Below are 25,390 nucleotides of genomic sequence, written 5' to 3'. Positions count from 1 at the left end.
AGGGTTCACTTTGTGCGGAACTGATAACATGTGGAAAGAGAATCCTCTATAATAAAAGCCTAATATGCAAATTGACCGAACGGCCCAACAACTGGTCGCTATGCCGCTCACTGACCACCAGGGGTCAGATGCTCAACATAGGAACTGCCCCCAGCCTGCAGGCCCCAGGTCAGCCAAGGCGGGTGCGAGTGGAACCTACCCCCCCCTCTCCCCGATCGCCCTGCTGGTCGCCCCACAGAGGGAAGCGACTGGCCAGGGGTGGGCGGTGCCAAGCTGGCCACGGTGGGTGCCAGCGGGGGTCCCCCAACCACCCGACAGGTTGCCCCACAGATTGGCCCTGATTGCTGGCCAGGCCTAGGGATCCTACCTGCATTAATTTTGTGCACCAGGCCTCTAATTAAAACATAAATGTCTTCAGCCATGACTGCAAGAGATACACCAAAGGAAGTAATTGGATTAATCCTAATGAGAGATAGTAAAGTGCTCAACAGAGCCAGTCTCTCTTGAAAGGAAGACAGACAGGATTTGGATACATTTTAGATGTAGCACTGACAACACTGGACTATGGGTTTGTTATAAATGATGAGAGAGAAGGAGAAGGCAAGGATGACCTGGAATTTTCCATACTATTCTAATAATCAAATATAGGAGAAAGAATAGAGGATAGAAGGAGAACGAAAATATTCAGAATGGGACATAGTTGTTTTGAGATGTCTGAGATGCTAAATTCAGTGATCAGTTGCAAATTTGGGTCAGGAGTGCAGACAAAAGGTCAAGACAACAAAAATCTTTCATTTTTAAACTAACTTCAGCACTTTTGATTGCTTTCATGAGGGCCTAACAAGCAGCAATATTTTGCAGTTTTATTTCTAACATCATACTAGCACCATGTGTGTGTGTGTGTGTGTGTGTGTGTGTGTGTATGTATATGGTATGTATGTAGATGTTGAGTCTTACTATTTTATACCTCTTAACCCTTTGCACTCGCTTGCTTTTTTCTTGATTCCTTTATTCTACTCAGGATTTAATTTTTTTTAAATACCCCAGATTTTACAAAGCGCAGCAGTAGAATAAAAAACTGGAGTTTCTTTTCATACAAACTTATTTATTTGGATTTTTTTGGAAACATTCGACATACGAGCTGCTACCGATGCTAACCGTGTCGAGTCACACTCGACATCCGAGTGCAAAAGGTTAATACTTATAACACCTTTTCTAAATCTGGACCATAATAGACATTTCAAACTCATTTGGTGAATATTTGGAAGGAATGGAAGTTTTAGTTTAAGAATTACCATGAAAACGTCTCATAGGACATGAAATTTTGGGGAGGTGGGTAAAGGACATTTTATAGATAAAGGCAGATACCCTATGGAGACTCTTCAGGAACTGAACTAAATATCCAGTTGTTTGTAGTTATATTTGTGAGAGGCATATTAATGTTGCTATGATTATTTGAAGCTGCTTGGCCCTCCAATTGGAACTGGAAAAGAAATTAAGAAAAGTGATTAAGAAACAAACCAAGAATCTCTTTAAAAACAATGCAGTAGAAAATGTACTCAGAGCCATGGCAGACATTAAAAAAAGAAGAAGAAGAAATTAAGCAAGTTTTCTCAAACTTGACCTTAAATATGACTTACCTGGGGATCTTATTGAACTGCAGATTCTGATGCAGTGGGGCCAGGGTTGGACCTGAGATTCTGTATCAGGCTCCCAGATGATTCTACTGGTCCTGGATCACACGTTGAGGAACAAGGTACTAGAGAGTTTATAGCCATTGTATTAAACTTAGAAAAAGTCACAATTGCTACTATAGCATTACTATTTAGGAGAAAGCGCAATAAAATCTAAGTGAAATAAAAGATGTTTTTATGTATAAGTTTCTTTAACAAATAGGACACTGAAGAAAAACATAAAATTGGCTTTCATCTCATCTACTGGACAACTTTATGTACATAAATTGACATGTCACAGGCCTCAGATTAGATCTTGGTTGGATGCTAATATAATGTAAATTTTACCTTAGGACATGGCCATTGCATCAGGACATATTTTATGTCAGTGTCACATTTCAAACCATCTCATCAGTAGTATATATACTGAGTGTGAGAAATGTTAGTGACAAATGTACTAATAGAAAGTGTACTTTAAAGGGAGTGAATTAGTTTTTTTAATTGGGTCTTGACTTCACACCTGTATCCTTCAGTCTAGTTGAGTTGCCAGCTATAACCAGGCAAATTTCTAAAAATGTCTTAAAAGAGAAAACGAATAGCCCAGAAATGTTCTCTGAGGGACCACAAAATAAAGTCCATTTTGCAGCAAATTGCAGGACAAGGAATAGCTGCTTTCCTAGTAATAGCCAGAATCAAGGTGCCTTGTGACATATTTAGGCAATTTGCACTATAAACAATGGCCATAAGTAGGAGAACAGCCAGCTTTTCCTCTTGATCACCCCTGGGGTTTGAGAAGTAATTTCCCAGGCCCATTCACCAATAGAATCCTGCAAGGCCCTGGAAATGATCTGCAGCCTGGTTTGGGGGCCTATTTGTCAGTAGGGAGAAGTTTTTAATGAGAGGCTTTATGACAGCTCACTGTCCTGAGTGCTAGTTAAAGCGAGATAAACCTTTTACCAGACAAAAGACGCTGCCCATAAATATTCAGACATCTGCTGGGAACCCTATTTGCCTTATCATTTGGAAAAAGACTGGCCTGAAATACCGCTTAGGACGTGCATTTTAAACTTCCTGTACGTTGAAAACCTACTTGGAGGTATACAAAGTGATTGCTGTGTAAGTGAATAAAGCACTTTTTCCCTCTTATCGCATGGCGAGGTTTGACAAGAACCTGAGCAGATATATGACTGTTAAAATGGTGTGTGGCATGGGAAAGCCCTAAAGAAAAAGTTTACGCTGTAGTTGTGTCAGTGTCTTAGCTGTAATACATGAAGGGAATGTTGTACCATGTAATGGGGTATGTATCAGTCTTCCATAGGATGGAAATTATGTAGTGAACTCAAACATTAAAGTTCCTTGGGTAGTATGTGGCCCTTAGAAGACCAGGAATTCTCATACTAAATGACGAAGACATCAAGCTGGCAGTTGTCAGACAGGGGGCACTGTTAAAGGAAAGCAAAGCCATTGAATGAATGGATTTTTAAGACCATCCTATTGTCCAATCAAGGGATTGCTTCTGTTTTTTTTTTTTTTTTAATTGAATCCTCTTATCCAGTGTCAGCATGGAGTTGCTGTTGAGTTTACATCCCTTTAAAGTCAGGGGTACCCTGGCTGATAAGCAAGTGCCATCACTCATTTAGTCATTCAGCACCATTACTACCTCTTTCATAATAGACACTGTGCTAGGTTGTAGAACCATTGGAAAATGAATAAACATCATGAATGGCACAGTGGACTTAGAATCCAGCATGATCATGTTCAAGGTGTGTGACACATAGCATGAGAGAATAGAGAATGAAATGACCAACAACCTGGGTCAGACACAGGAAACGTTTCCTAGAATGTAGCATTTGATCTACACACATGCAAACCTGCTGTAGATGCCGAAAACTCCAGGCAGAGACGGCAAGGGCAAGAGAGAAAGATGGGTCAGAGAAGGATGAGGAGTTCAATGGGTAGGAGGAAAGACCTTATGTGGATAGTCTTGGAGAATTAGACCAAAGGGTAAATGGGAAGCCATGGGCTCTTTATAAAGCACGTGTGCTATGCTAAAGAGGCCAGCCTAGATCTACCTGTAAGAGCCTTCTTTTGGAGATGTCATGTGGAACTAGAATAGAAAGGCATGGTCTCATGGGTGATCCTACTGCTGATTCCATCTAAATGATTTCTGGACAGACAAGCAGGCATGGAAAATATTTTGATCCCATCACTGAATTGTCTTATGTGCCCTTAAACTCATCCAATACATTAACTTACAACAGCCATTGGCTTAACAGTGCCCATGTCCTTAATATGTGACATTTCCACTATGAAATAATATCTGTCATGATGCTAACTCAGCTATAAAATGTGATCTATGCTGTACTTTGGTAGAGAAGGTAGTTTAACATGGCCTCTTTTATATTTCCTCTTGGAATGAAAAAGAAGGAAAATTAGTTCTGCTTATCTTTAAAGGGATGTGCATATTTTTAGGGTTATCTTAAAGGTAGGAAAATGGTAAGGAGCTGTTCTCCATATCTCTAATATAATTTTTAATTTTGTAATATATTTTATTGGTAGATATCAGTAGTTTACTTTGTATCTTAAAAAGTAGGGAATATAGTGAAATATATTATGACCAACCCATTCATTTGGCAAGTGTTATAGCTTAATGGTCTTTAATCTCTTTCTTCTTAAATCTCTTTCTTCTTAAATCTCTTTCTTCTTAAATCGCTTCAAACTAATTTTGGAACTGTATGCATGTGTGAGGAAGGCATATACCATGAGTTCTGCAAAGTAAAGACAAAGGACTTAGGTTTGCACTATTAGTTTTTCCACACAAACTGTGTGAGTCCTTCATATCTTCAGAACACACCATGTGGATTTTCATAACACACGTTTGTGCTGAGAGCCACACTTGATTAAATTATAGAATTAGAATGGGAAGCTAATGGACATACATTCACCCTCTGTTGCTGAAGTCATTAGAAGCTCACTGAAGTACTGGGATCCTTCTATGCATACTTCATATTTCTATTGGCTCTGCAACTATTATTTCATTAAGTAGAAAAACAAAAGGAAAGGAATATAGTAACCCACCTGCATAATTTATTTCCTTTCACAATTTTAACAAGTTTAATGATTAAAAAACTAATTGTTGTATTGAACTTTAGTCAACAAAACCATTTTGTCCGGAGGGACCCATGTCTTTAAATTTTTAAGTCTCCCTCAGTAATGTAACATATTTACATTTTGATCTATTCAAGTTCTAAAGAAGCTGTTAAAAACATCAAAGTCACTGCCAAACAGATTTCTTTAGTTTTAAGAAAAAATTTTAAGTGATTTAATAAAGCATTGTTGAGAATCCTAATTATCTAAGTACCTGCTTTGGTAAGAAATACTTCAATGTGACATACTTATATTCTTATTCAAAATGACATTATTTTATAAATAGGTACTTAACCAATCATTGAAACCATTATTCACAGTTGAATAGGCATGGCATTTAATTAGGATTCCTTTAAAGGAGACTCCATGGTTAAAACTAATTTGGTTTTAGTGTCTTTTAATATTACATAGTTTTTAAAAATTTTGTCATTGATTGTGAGAGAGAGGAAGGGAGAGGGAGAGAGAGAGAAACATTAATTGGCTGCCTCCTACAAGCCCCTGACCTGGGATTGAACCTTCAACCCAGGCATGTGCCCTGACCATCGATAGAACCAGCAACCCTTCAGTGCATGGGATGATGCCCAACCAACTGAGCCACACTGGCCAGGGCTAATATTACATATTTTTAAAACAATTCCAATCAATGAAAACTAAATAAAAAAGCAACACAAAATTAAGAATATTTAAGAGAAAAAGAAAAAAGTAACTTTTTACAGCTAATAGCTTTTCTCTTTTTGGATAAATTATATACATAACTGTTCTAAAATTATCTACTTGTAAACTTCATACCCTTAGCCCACAATGACACATTCAAGGTAGCAGTCCAAATATTATAGCAATTGAATCTAAGTCATCTAAACTTAGAGAAAACAACTCTAGTTAGCCATATCTCTAAAATAAATAGAAATAGAAATTTGTGGGGGGTTTTTTGTTTGTTTTTTTAGAAATAGAAATTTGAACTAAAAAAATAATCATATAGCCAATGAAAGTCACATGCCAGTCTTGCCTCCTTTCATTGATAAATTATAGGATTTAGGCAGTTGGTTTAGATGTCAAGTCTTTTAGAAACTTGTTTATATCATTATTGTAATTTTGGTGCAGGAGCTAAGAGTTGCTGTTAGTTGCTGAGAGGGGAGAGTTGAATAGGTACTTCGTGCCATTTTCTAATTACTGCAGCTTCAGATCTTTCTCATTTTGTATAAATGGAGCTTACAAATATTTGTCTGCATATGCCAGGTTTTCTGAACCTCAGCGCTAATGATGTTTGTGGCTGGATAATTCTCTGCTGTAGGGTTGTGTCCTGTGTGTTGTAGGATGGCTTCTACTATCAATGGCCTCTACCCACCACATGTCAGTAGCAATCCTTCCCCAAATGTCTCCTGATATTGTCAAATGTCCCTTCTAGATTAAGCAACATACTTTTAATTTTAATAATGTCCACAGATATGCTGTGGTGGTATTCATAGAACTTTTTTACATCAGGTGAATGTCAGATCTCATTTTTAAGAATATGGTGATTGAAGATATTAGTAAGTTCACAAATATGTGTGCTGCCCCTTGTGAAAAGGAGTTTTCTCAAAAGCTTTGGAATGCTCCATTTTGACTAGTATTCTCAAACTTGCATTTTTAAATTTTTACCTTTTGATTTGGAATTTTGTTCTTTCATCATGCCTGCCAATATTTATGAAGCATATGTTATATGCCTCATCCTGTAGATTGCACTAAGCCACTCTCATTTGACAGTGGTGAACAAGCAGACATGATTCAGGCCCTCTTAGTGTGATCATCCCATATAAAAAATGTTGCTAAGTGTCAGCCATGTTTCATTTCACTGAATAATTAGAGGCAGAGATAGAGAAAAGTAAGTCACAAAAACTGTTTTGAATATCTACTGCCTGAAATTCCTATTCATTGGGATTACAAAAGATGTGTGAACATAACCCTTGCCCTCTTGGAAGGTATAATACGGAAAGAAGCAATTAGAGAATAACAAGGGGAAGGAAGGGATTAAGTGCTCAGATGGAGTCCTAGGGGCAGTGCGGATTCCTGCTTGCCACAGTGATTGATCTTTCTGCCATACGGCCAGTGTTTGTCAGGGATCATTCCAAAATGCTTCCAAAGTCGAAGTCATATCTGCCAGCTCGGCTGCAGCTTTTGGGATTTCAAACATAATTTGTTTTAAAGTCAGACTGCCCTCTACAAGTTGGTTGGAAATTTATCAAGGTAGTTGAGGATTCATGACTGTTTCTAAGGAGGGGAGGCTTTCTGCTCCATTTTTTTCTCTTCCCACAGGAGCAGCTCTTAACAACCCCCTTTGCTAAAAATGAAAAACAAAAACAAAAAAAATTTTAAACCACCTATGCAAAGATCACAAATGAGAAAGATTAAATATCTCTGCATATCCGGCAAGGAATGTTGCACAGAAATATTGCTGGATACTGCATTTGGATAGCTGTTCCCCAGATTAAATAAACTACCTTTATGCCATTTATATTATTACATCATCCTTGCTATTAGAAAATCATTTGCACTCAGTGATTTACTTGTAAGCCCTTATCATTCTCTGTACTCCATTTTACTAGGGCTAAAGATAGTCTGATATACACAAACTCAATTCAATTATTTTCTAACTAGATTAGAAATATTAAAAAATTGACAGAGAGGCAGAAAACCATACAGATGAGAAAAAAGACAAATGACCTTAAACAATATCATTTTAATTTCAATGTTTTATTGTTGACACTAATTCTGATCCCCCGCCCCTTTGCCCACCTCCACCCAACCTTCAGCCCCCTCCCTCGGCCATCCCCACACTATTGCCTGTGTCCATGGGCTCCTTATATATGTTCTTTAGCTAATCCCTTCATTTTCCTTTATCCAGCCTCCCAACCCCCCGCCCTTCTGACATTTGTCAGTCTGTTCCATGCATCCATGCCTCTGGCTCTATTTTAAGTTATGTTAAATAATTACTATTAAAAACTTCCTAAAAGTCATGGTAGGAAAAGAGTATAATATGGGCCACAAACATTTTGACAATAAGGCACCTAGATACAAAGAGAGGGCAAAGGAGGGTAACATTTCTTTTCTCTTTTTTACTTATATTATCCAAATAATTTCTCCCCTCTTTTACATCCTGATGATTTCAAATTCTGGCCTGACCAAAATTTCAAATAGGAAGCATTCTCACACTGGCAACAACACAAGGGAGACGGAGCAAATGGAAACACGGCAGGTCATCAGGCAGACCCCTGAATTATTCAGACAGTTGCCCATTTCAGCTCATCAAAAATGTAGGCTTGGCCTCTTTGCATATTTAAACAAAATATAATGGGATTATTGCTATAAAGACTCATGCCCTATCACAAGGCTGGTCTACACTAAATAATTGAGAAACAGTATAAATAAAATAAAACCAATTGTTGGTATTTAAGAACTATAACATGTGTTTATACAATAGCAATTTATAGACAAAGCAAGCTTCTCAAACTTTAGGGTACCATCACAGTATCTGGAGATATTAAACACAGATTTGAAGACACAAAGCCAAGAGACTCTGATTTTGACTCTAATCCTTAGTTTGTTGCTGCAGGTCCACAGATCGTAAGTTGGAATGTCACTAGTTGGACTAGAGTACGGATAGCCGCAGGAATATGCATGTAGGTGTTCTTCTCACTGTAGTCCATGTCCTGGTTTTACTAGAGGTTATTTTTCTTTTGTTTTTGGTGTGGTTTTTTTTTTTACATTTCTCTATTGTTTATTTACACAAATTACAATTTTCCTTTCTGCTAATACTCATCTTTATACAGTTCTATCACATTAAAATATGAACAATACATTCTGATTAAAGCATACTAATGATAATGATGTGTATCATGTATGATGCCTTCCACATTGTGGGCCAGATATTGTAACAAACTCTACAGGGCATGATTGCCTCGTATAACAGTCCAAGGATAGGGCCATCACTAGGCAAGGCTTGAATTAGATGCTCAAAGGATGTCATTTCAAGACCCTGGTTTTGAAATTTTGACTTAATCTACAGGCCAGGACATCCCCTCTGAGAGAGAAACTGAAGAAGGGAAGAGGGGTTGAGTAGAGACATTTGAGCAGATGATGTGGGGGAAAGGCATTCCAGGTGAAGGGGAATCACATGCAAAAGTGATGAAGGAAGGAAAATATTTGAGAAATAGCCAGGAGGCTAGTGTGCTTGCAAAGTGAATCACACAGAAAATGGTAAGAGAGAAAATCAGAGAAGGAGCAAAAGGGCAATTAATCTCGGGCTTTGTTGGGGCCCTGCACTGATACTGGCTTTTGCCCTGAGTAAGAGGGATAGCCATTGGAGGATTTGGAGCAAAGGAATTGAGACTCCAGTGTGAACTGTTAGGTTTGTTGTCTCCAGAAGTCGAGGAATGAATTCAGGGACAAGGGAGCAGTAAGCAAAGGGAAGTGAAGTTTACTCCAGTGAAAGTAACAGATCTCTTGGCACACCAGAGGGGTCCCAAAAAGGGTTGCTTCAGAAGCTCACTAGTCTAGGGGTTTATATTTTCCTACTCTTGCCCTCTATTGGTTCTTTCAAAAAAAACACCACCCAGTCTCTTTCTTCCCTCTCTCCCTGCTTTTAGTTCCCGATCTTGTGTTCAGGGGAGGGCAGCTCTACAGTTGACTGTTACTTTCTGCCTGTCTTGTTCACATCCTGACCACCTGGCTCATCTCCTCTTTTTTTTTTTATTTTTAATTTTTTTAGCTTTAATTGATCTTTTATTTTATTTTTAAATCTTTATTGTTCAAAGTATTAAATATGTCTCCCTTCTCCCCCCATTGACCTCTTCTAGCCACCCTCTCCACCCCAGACCTTAGCTACCATCTTCTCTTCCTGGAGCCCTTGTCCTAAACTGCCTAAGCCCATCTAACTCCTCAGAGTGACAGGATCTGACTTACATTTTCAAAGGATCACTCTGGTTGCTGTGTTGAACTAGACCAGTGGTTGGCAAACTCATTAGTCAACAGAGCGGCAAACCAAGGCTCGTGAGCCGCATGTGGCTCACAAGCCGCAGTTTGCCGATCACTGAACTAGACCAAGAGGAAATAAGAGAAAGCAGGGAAGCTGGTCAGCAAATTTGCAATAGTTTCATACGGCTTTTGAGCCAGCTATGTGTGCTCTTGTTGGAGGAGAGCCTGCCCACATTTCCCCTATTTGCCCATCATCTTATATTTCATTTGGGAAATTAAAATATCGATGAACTCTCCAAGACTTGAAATTTCTTTCAACTATTGGCAGAAGGTTAACAACGCAGATGCTTTTCTGGCCTTAGGTCAGCTGTGTTTACTCCACATCAATGATCTTTGGAAACTTTATCCAAATTACTGTTGAAATTGTTTATTTCAGAACTAGGGCGACCAGATCGGCCCTCCATCTCTTGAGCGTGAGCAGCTTTGTTTTGCAGAGGCAGTGGCTAAAACAGACCAGACATTTCCATCAGCTGTTTGGTCATTGTGCTTTTTAGTGGAATTACAGCATGTTACAGTATTTTTCTTTGCAGGCTTAAACATTGAGCAAACCCAGACATCCGGAGATGCTAAAATGAAAAATCTGTTTCCTTTTGCCTTGCCATTTGCCAAGCAAACTCCATCAGACAGCACATTCTATACATTTCGAGAAAATGAAATTACCCTTAATGTGTTGGCAACATCTGTCACAAAACACTCTTCAGTCTATGGCTTAAATGCATTGGGTAGAAATGGATTTGACAGTATATTTAATGAGACACAATTATAGGTGAGGGCACTAGTTTGGCCTTAACAACCATAGGTTTTTCTTTTTCTTTTTTGTTATTTTTCTTTTCCTATTTTGTTCTTCTTCTTTCTTTTCTCTCTTCTTTGGAAATGTCATGTACAATACAAAGGACATTCTTTGATGAGGGAAGTGACTAGCAAACACCATTCTTTGTTGTAAATAGCCAGCACTTCAAATTCTTGAAGTTTCCTTCCCTGATAAAGTGTCATCAAGAAAATGTGTTTCTCCAAGAGGTTCCTGCCTACTATTTCCACCTTACTCACTGATTGTAAAGTTATTCCACCCCTTAAGACAGTTACGAAATTAATGTTCTTAATAATTTGTGGGAATCCTCTTTTCATGGAACATCTTTACTGAATATGAATAAGAATGTATGTTCTTATCAGGCCTCCCCCAAGAATTACTATTTTCTTGTTTATTTATTTGTAATAGCTGGTCTAGATAGGAATAGAATGTTTCCCTTACATTGTTTTACACTCCTTGCCTAGTGCTGCTAGTTACAATTCCAAAGGATGACAAGTCCCTTTCCACTCTTTCCTTTGATTGTCAGGTGTTTGGTTTATACACAGAAGCAGAGCTTGCTCTGTGGCATCTGTAATCAAATGAGTCCCCAAACACTTTCTGAGAAAGGATGTTTTAAAGAGACCAGACAATCCTTCCTAAATTAGTTCCAAATGCAGGCATTCAATCCTTCTATTCTTATCATGCATGGATTTTGATTCATCTGTCACATACTCACATATCTCATTTGCATATTGCATTCCAAACAAAGACTCAAGTCTGCCTCTCTGCCACACTGGGGAATGAGGTCACCCCCTAGGGTGCTGAAAAGAAATTCTTCTACCAAACACAATTTGGTCTTTATCTCTGATTTATGACAAACAATCTTTATGTGACTTGCACAGGCTGATTAAATTGAGGGGTTTCCAAGGCTGTGACAGTTTGTCTGTATGATAGAATCTCTAGGGGCAAATATTCTGAAAAGGTAGACTAAGTCTCAAGTTCAAGAAGAGTATTGAAGTCTTGCACCTGCTAAGGATTAAAATATTGTGCAAGTGCCACTTTGGGGTTGAAAAAAAAAAAAGCTCTAGAACTTGTCTTAACTCTGAGGTTATTCTATATTGTTTTTCTTTAAGTGATTTAAAAACTTTCGTTCTTCTTAAATGAAGGCCAGTAAGTGATTTTTGTTTTTAATATCAAGTAAAGATGGTTTTGTTAAAGCAATTCAGACAGCAGGAAGAAACTGTGATGTGTCTCTGAATTACAAGTAAAAGTTTTATCATGTTTCTCATTCAAGAAGCATCCTGATGAACAACAATTCACAGAAGCATCACAAAATTCAAACAACACAAATCCACAACTGTGTATATTTCCAAGCTAAAGACCTTTAAAATAACATATATTTTCTGATTGAATCTTGCTCAAAAGCCTTTTGGAGCAAAGTTGAATCTGTATAGTAAGCATTTCCAAATATTTGGCTCAATTGCTATTCTTCCTCCATATTCATGGAGAGGAGTTCATAAAGAAAGGCTGAGTGATAGCCTGATCTTTTAACACCTACAGTTGGGAAGTTGGATTTGGATAGTAACATGAGGAATTAATCATCCTGAGCAAAAGTGTTTTAGGAAACATTTGCCTGTGGGTAATCAGTTTGGGGTCTGAGAGCCTGCCATCTACGTGGATCTGTCCTAGTTTTATTTGTTCAAAATGTTTACTTACAGATATGGAGAAAAAGCCACGCCATGAAAAAATAATGTTTATAGGAAAAAATAGCATTCAGATATCTATCATGTTCTTACCATGGAACGTTTAAATGAGCTGTTACAAGCATGAGCTTCTGCCTTTATCATCATCTTTAAAATGAAACAGTGTGATAATATAATATCAAAGATTCCATCCAATCCTAGATTTTCAATTTTTTAAAAATATTTTTCCATTGTCTAAGTTAGTCAATTAAGGTATAAAAGTAGGATAGAGGAAAAGGAAAGAGAGTATGTGGCCTGGCTCTGTGCTTCAATAGCCATGCGACACTTTGTATATGGACAGAAGTGTTTTTTTTTAAATATCTAGTATTTCTTACATTCCAATAGTTATAATAAATCAAAAAGCATATTCTAAAAGTAGTTTTTTCCTAACACCTGATGAAACAATTGACATTTTTACATTTTTAGAAAATTATAGCAATGTTGCATTTGACTAGCATTTAACAGTTTAGTATCTTCTGTCAAAAGCATAGACACAAAGAAAGTAGGTCAAAATATTCAAATTTTAAAACATGGGAAATAGTAACTTGAATTTTTATAACATTTATATTAGATTTTAGTATGTCCAAAGAGATCCAGTGAAGGAACCCATCTGGACCAGTGTTATTACCACAGTGGTAGATTGTATTGAGGTGATCAAAATCTGTCCATAGAAATCATAGATAAATGTTGTAAACCAAAGGTCTTATTCAGTATCAATAAAAACTAGAGAATTTTCATCATACTTGTATATTTTTAATTAATTGAAGTTAGTATTTAGAACAATGAGAGAGGGCATATATATGCTATCTTGGAATACATTCTTTTTTTTTAAATATATATTTTATTGATTTTTTACAGAGAGGAAGAGAGAGGGATAGAGAGTTAGAAACATCGATGAGAGAGAAACATCAATCAGCTGCCTCCTGCATACCCCCCACTGGGGATGTGCCCGCAACCAAGGTACATGCCCCTAACCAGAATTGAACCTGGGACCCTTGAGTCCGCAGGCCGACGCTCTATCCACTGAGCCAAACCGGCCTCGGCTCTTGGAATACATTCTACATTAAATATTAGAATTATAAATAACAGGCATTTTAAATACATCATAGATAAATCACATTGGAGGAAAGGAAGCCACTAATGCTATCTATTTAGATGAACAGAAAATGTCATGGATGGATGTAAAAATTATACATGGTTGAATTTAGGCTTTTCAGTAAAGTAAACATGTTGGATGTTAACGCAGTCTACTGTGTTTATGTGTTTTAAGTTTCCTGTGGAACGTATTTTCAGATGGACATTGTGTGTGCTTCTAGGGTGCTGTGATTACGCCGACAATGGACCATCCAATGTCAATGCAGCCAGCAAACATGATGGGCCCCCTGACACAACAGATGAACCATCTTTCGTTGGGCACAACAGGAACGGTGAGTTGAAAAGTTTGTTTTGTTCTGTTTTCTTGGATTTCTTCGACAAGATGAAATACTCTCTTTTCACTGGCATTGTCAGCAAAACTGGCTCTGTACCATTGACTAACACCTTTCAGGTTCCAGTATGAACAAGCTGCCTTCTGCCTGCTTATTCCGTTCTGGGACACGTTTTACTCATATTGACAGAGCTGAAGGCTGTATTGTGTTGCATTTAAATTTGAGTTACTTCCTGTTCTTGAGACAAAATGCACCAAGTATAATGTCTGATTTTGGAAAAGTGTCTTTATGCATGTACCTGCAAATCTAGACCTTGTAACTTAATACACTTGAGCCTGTTTTTCTTTTCCCAGATGCTTACCACTTCAGCTAATATATCATTCCCAGGTTACCTACAGTGAGGGACCAACCTTGACGATGACTAATATACAGGGTTTTTTATTCAGTTTCCATGTTTAAGTCAGTAAAAAGTAATTGAGAACCTGACATAATCGAGTTCTTTTCATCTTTCTTTTGACTATATCGACATAGATGATGTTGAAAAATGGGAAAGGACTCTAACGTACTTAATCTTTTTTTTTTTTTTATAAGTTGGGATATTTTCGTCTAGCCATTATTTTTCCTTGGGGAACAAAAGTACATCAAAAATTTCCCATTGCAGCCTTGATTTTATATCAGTGAGGCCTTTGAAATCATTTGCAATACTTTGTGTTAGTTTTTAAATTCGTACAAAGGCAATTCCCCAAATAGTCAAGAAGGCAAATGTTTTAATACAACCTGGAATACTGCAACTTTGTTAATTACCATTATAGAGAACAGTGAAAGACATCAAAGTCAACCTCTCATGTGACCACCATTGCTAAGAGTTTTTAATTTTTCATTTTTAAAGATGTAGAAAGAGAAATATATTTTCTTTTGACAGAAGCAGCTTAAGTATTATAGAAAGAACACTGGACTTGAAGTTAGGAATTCTAGCCTCAAATCTTGATTGAGCCCTATTGTTTCTATCTGTCCAGTCTCAATTTCTCTCTCTGTCTAGTTGAAGTATTGAACACGATATATGGGGCTCCTTTGACTACGTGCCTTTATGTCTTTAAGGCTATATGTCTCATAGTCACCACTTCTGTGATTGTTCACAATTATGCTAGCATCATCTCCAAATATCTTCATATACTATGTGCACTAGTTATATATTGGAAATTTTACCTTAAAGCAATGGTTTGCTTGATATATAGGCTTTTTGGGAATATAAGATGTTTCTGATATGTCCACTGAGGCCTCAATAATCTGCTCTAAATAGGAAGAAAGTCCAGATAGCTAATGGAAAGAGTTGCTTTGTTTCAATAAAGAAGTTTAATTTTATTAACATAAACAAAGTACCTATCTCTAAGACTTCAGTTTCTGATCCTATAAAAAGCAGTTGATGATACTTTACCTGTCTGAAGGCTGGACTGGGTTGAATGATTTTTTTGGTCTCTGACCTAGACTTTCAAAAGTCGTGTCTAAGGCGACATTTAACTCTACACTGTGGCACAGCTAATTTTCATCAGGGAAATAAAATTTGAAGATAATATTTCTGGAGCTTTTAGTACTGTGTTAAGGATTATTTGTCATTGCTTTGCTCATTTACCAGCAAAACAGACTCCATGAAGTGTTGGGAGGCCTCAAGTTCCTCATGTGCCCACTATTGATTTCCCTTCATGTCAGCCTTAATCTCCTTGAGGGATCATAAATTCTCAATAAGTGAAGTATTGTGATCTTATTATATTGAATAACAATCTGGAATCTGATAAAAGAGGGAGTTATAATGCAAAGCCCAGCAAGAAACACTTTATAAATCCTAGTCATTTGAATCAAAAGCAAAGCCAGCTGACTTGCTGAAGTTCAAATTTGCAAACTAGAAAAAAACATAAGAGCTAAGTTTAATTGAGATTATGACTGGATACTTTAGGGAATTGAAAAATAAACTAAAGCATGAAGAACAGGTTTAGGATTATAATAGTTATTGATTCAATAACATATATTATGAAGCATTATGAAGTATTAGAGCATTTTCAACAAGAACACACTTATATATAAGATCACCATTTTTACCTAGCTGGAAATGGGCAAATTATTTAAGAATGATATACCTCCCATCCCTTTCTCAGCAAAAGTTTGAACTATGTAGTTTATTTTTAATACCAAATACTCTGTAGCTTTCCCCCCCATTTTTTCTCCCTTCACATTTGTACTAAAAAAAAAATGCTTATGTATATTATAAACTCTGTATAATTTGATGTTTTGCAAAGGTTTGAAATTTCATAAGGTTCTGGAAAAGCAGAAAGAAAACAATATTACTTTGTTGATTTATTCAACAAAATATCAATGTATTTAGTGTCCAGAATACTGGTATACATTTTTCTTGAACTGTCACTCTTGTACTTCAACATGCCATCATAGATTCATTTTACGTGAATTTTTGATTGGCATGTGGAGTGGCTATCAGATTTTCCCACCTATTGCTTCTTTTCAATATATTTTATTATTGCTGGGAAGATTGCCTGTTACGGAAAAAAAAGTGGATGTTGGGATCAAACAAGTTTACAGTCCAGCTCAGCCCCTTATTAGCTATGCACGTTTAGGCAGGTTATTAACCTCTCTGAACTTTTATTTCCTCTTCTACAAAGTAGAAAAATAATATTTGACATCCCCGGGGAGTTGCCAGCGTTAAATGCAATGATATATGTGACATTCCTAATACAGTGTGAAATCTAGCAGATAGATGCTTATCAAACGAGCCGTCCTTAACCCCACTACATCCAGTGGCTTCAACTGGCGGGAATCTAGTCCAAGTCATCAGAAGGGATGTAGGAAATTAACAAGTTCACAGCACAACACACTGGCCTACTCTGTTTCGTTTGGCATAACTTATTTCTTTCTCACGTTTCCACTTCCTTAGCGTCTAACATACTCTTCCAAGGTTGTAAACCTCAAAATTCTAGAGGCCAGCCAAGTCACATTAATGAATCAAGTTGGCTGATTTAAGCAAAAAACCCTAGAAGTACAGAATCAAATTTGGTCTACATTTACCACTCATGTACTATAAATATACTTGACAGTGGAGGTTACATTTTAAATTAGAGGTTTTTTTAAATGCGATACTAATAATTTCTCGGCCCGAGAGTTAGGTGAACAGTAGTGGGAGGTGCCACTCTTGGCAGCCTGGAACATGATGTTGCCTCTCAAGAAGGCAGCCTCTACTCAACTCCAGGTCGCTATTGCTTCAGAGGCATACAGACCTAGGGTGGCCTCACCTTCCAATTTTTTAAGATAAATTAAATATTTAAATCTTAATGGAACATTTCCCTGTATTTTAATATTGAACCCAGTTTGCACAAAAAGCTCTCAGATTGTGACTCCTACCCAGGGATTTCCTAGGTCTCCTCTAACTTTTCTGGCCATTGCTGCTTCTGTTCTTTCACAGGCTGCTCAGACAGGGTTTCATTTTTTAACTTCGCATTAATACATGATTTTCCCTTAAGCCATGCCATCTACTCTCATGGTTTTGAACTCTGCTTGCTATGCCGAAGACTCTTAAATCTGAGTCCTCAGTGCTAACCTCACCTTACGTTTTTAGACCCATTTTTCCAGCTATTCGCTAACTGTCTCATGTAAATCTCCCTCTGATGTCTCAAAGTCAGCATGACCCAAACTAATCGCATTAGCTTCCCCAGGCTTCCTCCCCACTGATGCCCTTCCGCTTCCACATTCCTGCTTTTTACTTCCTCTCAAGCCATATCCATGCCCTTTTGCTCTGGTAGTCAAAGGCTAATCCTAGGACTCAGTCTAGACTCTTTCCTTCTCCCTTACCACCATATACAATTACTTTTCAAGTCCCATCAATTTAGTCTCATAGACATTTGTCAAATACATCCCTTCCACCACACTTCTAGACTCTGCCCTGGGTCTCATTTGATTACTTATAATAGCCTCCTAACTGCTCTTCCTGCTTCCTGTCTCAGTGGGCTCCAATCCATTCTCCAGCATGTTGCCACAGCCAGTCAATCTAAAATTATCTGATCATGTGTCTCTCTTACCAGTAACTTTCCAGAGGCTTTCAGACATCTAAGCTCACTGAAATTCTACAAACAAGATGTGAGCAGTGATGAGTCAAGATAAAGACAGGAGCCTCAATCCAGAAAAAGATAGGCTCCAGGGGAAGAGCAGGGAGAGATCAGTGAATGATCTACAGTAGGCAGTGGTCCGGGGCTAATGGGGAGTTGGAGCTAGATTGGAATTTTCCAGTATTAGAAGGGGGTGCTTAGGCCATAGGCCACATCCCACTTTCCTTTCTAAGATCCCTGGGTAAGGAAGTTTATTGAGATGCCTCCTTTTCATCTTCATAAAAGTAGGTATATTTGGTCCCTGGTAACCCCCAATTTTGAAATGGAAGCCAGGTAGTTTAACCTTTCTCTACCATTTGCCACCTCAAATGTTTATTGTTCAATTCTCTACATATTTTTAAGCTAGACAGAATCTCCCAGACTTAAAGGAAATAAAATAACTGTTTTATTCCAGGGCTGTGCTGACCTTGGAGAATTTTCTAGCTTTTCCACCTTTTTATTTTATTTTATTTTATTTTGTCATAGGAATCCCTGCATAGAACCAAAGCCCTGTTAACCACCATTTCTTATCACTGTATTGTAAGCGTTAGCAGAAATCACTGGGGATTTTACTGTGTTATGAGAACCTCCAAATTGCATGACAATCTTGTTTTACAAGTTTCTTATCTCCTTTTCATTTGTTCAGTTGGTGGTCACCAGTGGCTTACAATGTCACCGGAATCTGTTGAAAGAAATAAAAGTTTTTGTTCTGCAGGCTCCTTATCTGCAGTTCTGTTTGTGTCCTCCAAACCACTGGTGATTTGTGACATCATTGGATTCCATAGTGTAACCATAGCCACTCACAAAGATAATCTTGTAATTTTACTCCATTTGTGCACGTAGTTCTCCAACATTTTTTCAGTCATACCATTTTTCCTTTATTACTCTAAAATGTTGACGGTATCAGGTGAAATTCCTGAATTACTAATTTTGCTCAGAGATTACCTTTTTTAATTATTACATATCAGTATCAGGACTAAGAGTAATAAAGAACAACACATAGTGTTAAATGGGCTCATGACTAGAAAATAATATCGTAAATTAACAAATGGCAATGAGTATATCTCCTTAAATGGTTTTTGAGGAAAAAGTGTCAATTAATTAAAAACGGTCAAATGTAAGACTGAAAATATAGATAAAAGGGAATAGTTGTGTGGTTTTTTTAAATTTGTTTAGTCTTATTCTAAGATAAATGAACTTTGAAGGTAGTCTTTAAACAAAAAGCAAATAGGCATTAAGTGAAAGTCTAGTATTATGAAAATTTAATTACAAATATTAAGTTTTTGCTGCTTAAAAATGTATTCTGACTTCAAATTAATTAGCAACAAAATACAAGAGCCCAATACATAAAAACAGTGTGAATGTATACTTGGTAAAAGAGGAAATAGAATGCCAAAAAACATGGAAAAATAATAAATAGTAATTTAATCAAATACATACAGAGACATACACACATAACCCATTAAAGGTATAAAAATAATATGCATTGCTGATGAAGGTGTGAGGAATAAACATTCTCATTATGTGATGACAGGGATCTAAATTTGTAAAAGTCCCAGTTGGATAGCAAGGTGGACAGTCAAGACATTTTAAAACAGTTCTGCTGACTGACTAGTAAGTTTTAGTTTTAGAAGCTATTTTATGGAAATATTCTAAAGTAACAGTAAAGTCTTTATACCTCAAAAGTGTTCAAGCTAGTGTTTGTTATAATGTCTAATGAAGAAGAATGATTAAACCATAAGCCACCCACAGATCAGAATGTAATACTACATGGAATTATAAGAAATTAAACCAAGTAGGAAAAGGATGAACTATCATTATGAGCAGGATGTAAATGTGCACATGTAACAAACATGAAAAATATTTATGAAATAAGGCTATATAAGTACAAAACAAGTATGGTTATTTCTGGGTGATGGGATTAGGGATCATTCCTATTTTAATCATATTAGTATACATTCTGCAAGTATACAACAATAAGCATGATTTACTTTTCTTTATTTTTAATATAAATGTATTTGTGGAAAAATGACTAGTGGCATGGTCTTAAAATTAACTTTTTGTTTGTTTGTTTGTAGTAATGTGTGATTGCAGTTTTTAAAAAGGAACTAGGAATTTCTACCACTATTTAAGAACATATTTGGAGACCCTATAAAAATGTTTCTACTTATTCTAGCTTTGGTGATGATAATCAACTCACTAGTTCACATACCTGTTGCGAGAAGCAAAATGACTCATGCCTAAGGTGTTTATTTGCTTTTGAATCTTTGGTCAATATTTTTATCTGTCTTCTCATGAGAAAGTGATTAACATTGTCCTTTTGTGGCAAGGAGATTAAATGGAGAAATGTCTGATGGTCCAAATGAAGTTTTTAAGTCAATGGGAAAAAAAAGAAGTTTGGGATTTTAGTTTTTTAAAGAAATAATGATCATATAAATGGAATAAGGGTCTCACAGAACATCTATGTAACTGTGTTTTGGCAGTTTATTTGAATGTGAGCAATATTTGGTCTTTTTACACAGTTTACCCCTCCAAGGGAAATTGGGGCTAGATTAGAACTTTCCATTTTTAAAGGGGATGTGGAGGGGCCTTGGGCCATAGACCAGGTCCAACTTTTCCTTTTCAGATCTCTGGCTAAAGAAATTTACAAATTTTGAAATGGATGCCATGTAGTTTAATTAGTCTTTCCCTAATATTTGCTACCTCCAATGTTACAACACTTAGGAAAAAGACAGCAATCATCGTTGAATAGATTCTTCTACTTGTCTCTGCTCTCACTGCTCCAGCAGGCAAAGCTCCTTGGTCTTGACTGACAACCATTAGGATCAGAGTCAGAGCTGAGGGATCAAAATGTGTCAGCCCCCATAGAGTATGGGAATGTGCACATTTTTTAATTGATCTCTTAAATTTTCCATTCTTTATTTTTTTTCTCCAGGACTTTGTTTCATATTGTGCTCTGGGCCCCTTCTAGATGGGCTGCCTTGTAGAACTTTTGGGTCAGTCAGAGAGGGTACAGATTTCACATTGATACCCCATAGAAGTGACCAAAGTAATGGCAGACCGAGGAAGACGACAATGTTCTGGGACAGAATGTACTGTCCTAGCAGGTGGAGCCTAACAAACACCATGTACAGTGTGGTGGTTATGGGGACTATTGTAACAACTGTAAACTAGGTAGGGGTCATAGTGCCTGAAGAACTTGGAGGTAGGGGGGTTAGGCAACCACATGACATACAGTGAGTGGGCACTTCCAAGATGTAGAGCTAAGATTCTGTTTTATTTTCTTTTGTACTTCATTGCATTCTTTCTCATGCTCTTTTCATTCAAAGATTCAGTCCCAAGACAGGATTATGATACTCCACCAGCTGTTGTGTCAGGTAGGAAAATTCTAATTCCTTTCAGACTTGATTGGTGGGGAGAGATGGAAGTTGCCTGGTTTTCTCCAAAACTCTTTAAAGCAGTGATTCTCAATGGGGCTGGGTGCAAGGAATTTAAATTTCAGTTCCGGGGTCGGGGGTTGAGTGGGGCAAGGGAAGGGGCAGAGCAGGGTTCAAAAATGTATTTAATAGTTCAGTCCAGTTTTGTGTATGAGAAACAAATATGTTGCTTCTATAATAAAAAGTAAAAGCTCAAAGACATTTGATCTATGAAGGATACGCAGAACGTAGGGTCTATCTATGTTCTGTGTATCAGAGGTTCTCAGTGTGGGCGGGTTCATCACAATTTCTGAGAAGTGGGAGAGGATATTTATGTTTATCAAAGGAGGGCACAAATTAATAAAAACGTAGTTTGAGAAGCACTGCTTTGGAGACCAGAATTCTTCTGAAATCAGAAAGTCATCCCATTTTGCTTGCTCAACACCCAGCGTAGTGTCTCACCCATAGCAGGTGCTCAATGTAATTGTTTGTTGAATGAATCAAAACTTCAGGTTTGTTCCAAAAATGGTGTTTTCGCGATTGAAAGAGAAGCTATCAATGTTCCACTTGTACAGCAAAGTGGCAGAGGTTGATCCGAGAGTACGTTAGGGTCTTGAGGATTTTTATTAGCAATATTTAAGTTGTTTCATAAACTTCGGTGGTGCAGTTTATAATAGGGTATGCGTGTGTGAAAAGGTGGGTTTTTGTTTTGAATTGCACAGATCTTGTGCTTTCTTAACTTTGAATTTTGGTTTCTTGCAAAGAGGATAATGGGCATAATTTTTCGCTTTTGTTGATTTGCTTTTAAACTAAATAAAAGACTGGCAGCCTAAAGAGCTTTGAGCCCTTTGATCCTTTCACGTGTTAGATGATGAGGACATACCATCTAAAGCAAGAGATGAAGGCCAGGAGAGCCCATCAGTGGGTAGGGCCTGGCCACTGAGCGGTGGTTTTCACATAGAGAACAGCATGCTCTTGGCCACTGGGTTTGCCTGACCTAGCATCTGGAGGGTAATCCTTTCCTCGTGTCTGATGGACTTGTGTAATGGTGCTCATGGCTGAATATTCATCTTACAAGTTCAATTGAGAAACAATGAGTTAGCTTTCAGTTGTGAAGTCACTTTTTTTTTCAATCCTCATCCAAGGAGTGAGGATATTTTTTCCATTGATCTTTGACAGGGAGAAACATTGATGTGAGAGATACACATCCATTGGTTGCCTCCCACACTCGCCCTGACTGGTGGGGGAGAGAGGGGCGGGTACTGAACCTGCAACCCAGGTATGTGCCCTGGACCAGGAATCAATGGTGCACAGGCTGGCACTCTAACCACTGACCCACACCAGCCAGGACCACTTTGCTTCTTTTGGAGAGCTCTATAAATTGTCATTAATTAGAACATCACTTATCGTTCCCCAAAGTGTGTATCCTATCATATCATAATGTGTTTCATTTAGCTTACTTTGTTTAATATAATGTAGCCTTTACTTGGTTTAATATATGGCATCTTTGTTTAACAAGAGGCATCTATTCTTGAAAATGCACCAATATTAGTAATGAGGAAAGACAGAAACTGAAACTTTCCTTCTACTAGGTTTCCTGATTCCACTTTTAAGAACACACACAGAGACACACAAAAGCAATGAAAACATCAAAAGCACTTACTAGATATCAGCCATGGGTCTGGATCAATGCATATGAATTGAAGCAGAACATCTGGCTTGGAGTTCCCACCTAATTCCACAGACAGCTGCCACTGAAAGTCCTTGAGCTGAGAAATGACTCAATTAAAGTAGAGCCTTAAGAAATGTAATCTGGCATTTTTGTGTGTGCTGAAGCAACAAGAAACAGTAATCACATATAACAGTTAGAAAGCCCTGATATTGCTATCATTAATATTTTTTTAAAGTGCTAATATCCCATCAGTGGAATACAAAAGAAGGCACTAATATAGAAGTGACAGGAATAAGAACAATTTACAGGACTTTACAGTTGTTTTCCCCTGATAAGATTTAATTGGTGGTTTGACATCTGATTAAATTTGCACAGAGTTCTTCGGCCTCTTTGGTCTACCTGTAAAGGAAAATAAATTTACCTTTTAAAAATGTTTATAAATTGTCTGGTGGGCACAACTTGAGTGACTTTTGAAAAATGGAATATCCTTTGCCCAACCCTGGGGAAAATCAGGAAAGTGAAGCAGGCGAAGATGTTGTAATATTTCCTTCTCATGTCTCCCAGTATGTCAATATTGGGCAACCCAGATAGTAATCAGTTCTTTGTCAGTGTAGTAACTAAATGGATATCAAGATAGAAGGAGAGAGAAGAGTTAAGTTCCTGTCAATTCAATGGCTTGATATGTCCTTTTCAAGGATCTAATCCAGAGGAAAGGCATGCTGACTCCATCCCCCATAGGCAGGTTATCCCCTAAATTCTAAAGAACCCCAGAAGACTTGCATCCAGGGAAGCAGTGGGCAGTGGCATCTCATTGTGAGCTAATCCCCTGAACATGTCTCCAAGACCCCCTTTAATTAAAACCAGAGGGGAAACGGCCAAGTTCAGTATTGTACATGTTGAGTTCGAAGTATCTATGAGGCATCCAAATGGAGATAGCAAGTATTTTGGATGTGTGTGTGTCTGGCGGTCAGAAGATGGCTCTTAGCTACAGGTGGATATTGGAGTTATCATCTTGGAATTAAGTCATGTCACCCAGGGAATGTGCTTAGAACAAAGGCAAGTAGGCGGATCCTTGAAAAAAAAAAGGCCACCTCCCAAAAAAGAAATTTAAGAACAAGGAGCCTAAAATAAAGATTGGAAAAGGTAACTATAGGCATAGCAGGAAAACCAAGAATATGTTGTTTCAAAAGAAGCCAAAGAGAGAGAGAGTATTTCAAGAGAAGCCTGTTTAGTAAGATGAGTCCTGAAAAGAAGCCATTGGGTTTAGTTACAGAGAGATCACTAGTCAATCTGATGGTGCAGTTTTAAGGGGAAGGGTGAAGACAGTGAATGGGCTGTGAGGAAGTGGATGTAACAAATGCCAGAAACGTAACAATTTTGGCTTTCAAGAAGAGTAGAAAAAAACAAATGGACAATGGAACAGATTGATTTACTACTTTTTAAGATGGGAAATATTTGGTCATAATAGGAAGAAGCCAGGAAAGAGTTCTAAAATATGAAGATGTAATTCATGGAGGGGTGACTCATAGAGCAAGGTCACTGAGGAAGCCAGATACTTCTAGGAATGTGGGAGGACAAAAGGAGGGGATGGAATATGTGCATGCAAGTTTGTAAATGTAGGAATAGGAAATCAAAGAATTTCCTACATGATAAATACTATTTTTTTATGAGACATATTAAGTGACATCTGAGAATGAATGGGAGATGTCATGGAGAACAGAATTTGGGGAAACTATGGAGTAAGAAAGCCAACTAGCAATACATAGGAAGTTTGAAAGGCAGTACTGGGTGTCCATTTGAAGCTACAGATTACGAATTTTTGTGATACCAATCTGTGAAGATGTTTTAATTTTCCACAGTAGTGATTCAGAAAGGCATTCAGGTGGATTAATCCTCAGCTAAGGTTGTACTGAGTAGAGTGAGAAAAAGGGCAATGTGTGATGACAGTATTGTCAAAAGAGTGATTGAGTGACAAATTCAATCAATACTATACTTTCCAGAATGAACAGAATGAGAAAAGAGGGCCATAGGCAAGGGAGCTGGGGAGAAAGTGGAGAGATCGAGAAGAGGTCTGAATGAAATGTATGAAGTGGTCTGGAGAAAATACTAGGATTAAAGATTTTGGATAATAAACTATTTCTTGGCAAAGTCAAGGTCATGGGAGCAGGTGGCCAAAGTGGACGGGAGGTGAAGGTGACAAAGATTAAAGAAATTAAGCTGCTATTTAAATGGGGGTATTTTTATGTCTGGAATTGTCTTATGTTATTTGGTTTTTGACCTTAATAAGATATGGGCTAATTATCAGGGAGAATGTCCCAATATAGGGGATCACTAACAGCATACTTCCGAAACATGTTACAAAACCTATGAA

General features: G+C 37.6%; 1 protein-coding gene across 8 annotated transcripts in view; it reads left to right on the top strand.

Moving 5' to 3' along the window:
• Positions 1-25,390, top strand: part of RBMS3 (RNA binding motif single stranded interacting protein 3) — a 643,143-nt gene that overhangs the window by 554,493 nt on the left and 63,260 nt on the right. For 7 of the 8 annotated variants that reach the window (XM_054708096.1, XM_008153779.3, XM_054708097.1 and 4 more), the window contains 2 exons: positions 13,676-13,786; positions 21,261-21,308. In XM_054708096.1, the coding sequence (XP_054564071.1) occupies positions 13,676-13,786; positions 21,261-21,308 (159 nt within the window). The remainder of the gene's footprint in view (positions 1-13,675; positions 13,787-21,260; positions 21,309-25,390) is intronic. The other variant, XM_008153811.3, reaches the window with a different exon arrangement.

Source organism: Eptesicus fuscus, chromosome 18, assembly GCF_027574615.1.
Source record: "Eptesicus fuscus isolate TK198812 chromosome 18, DD_ASM_mEF_20220401, whole genome shotgun sequence".
In the NCBI taxonomy this organism is placed as follows: Eukaryota; Metazoa; Chordata; class Mammalia; order Chiroptera; family Vespertilionidae; genus Eptesicus; species Eptesicus fuscus.
This window is presented reverse-complemented; position numbering and strand designations above follow the sequence as displayed.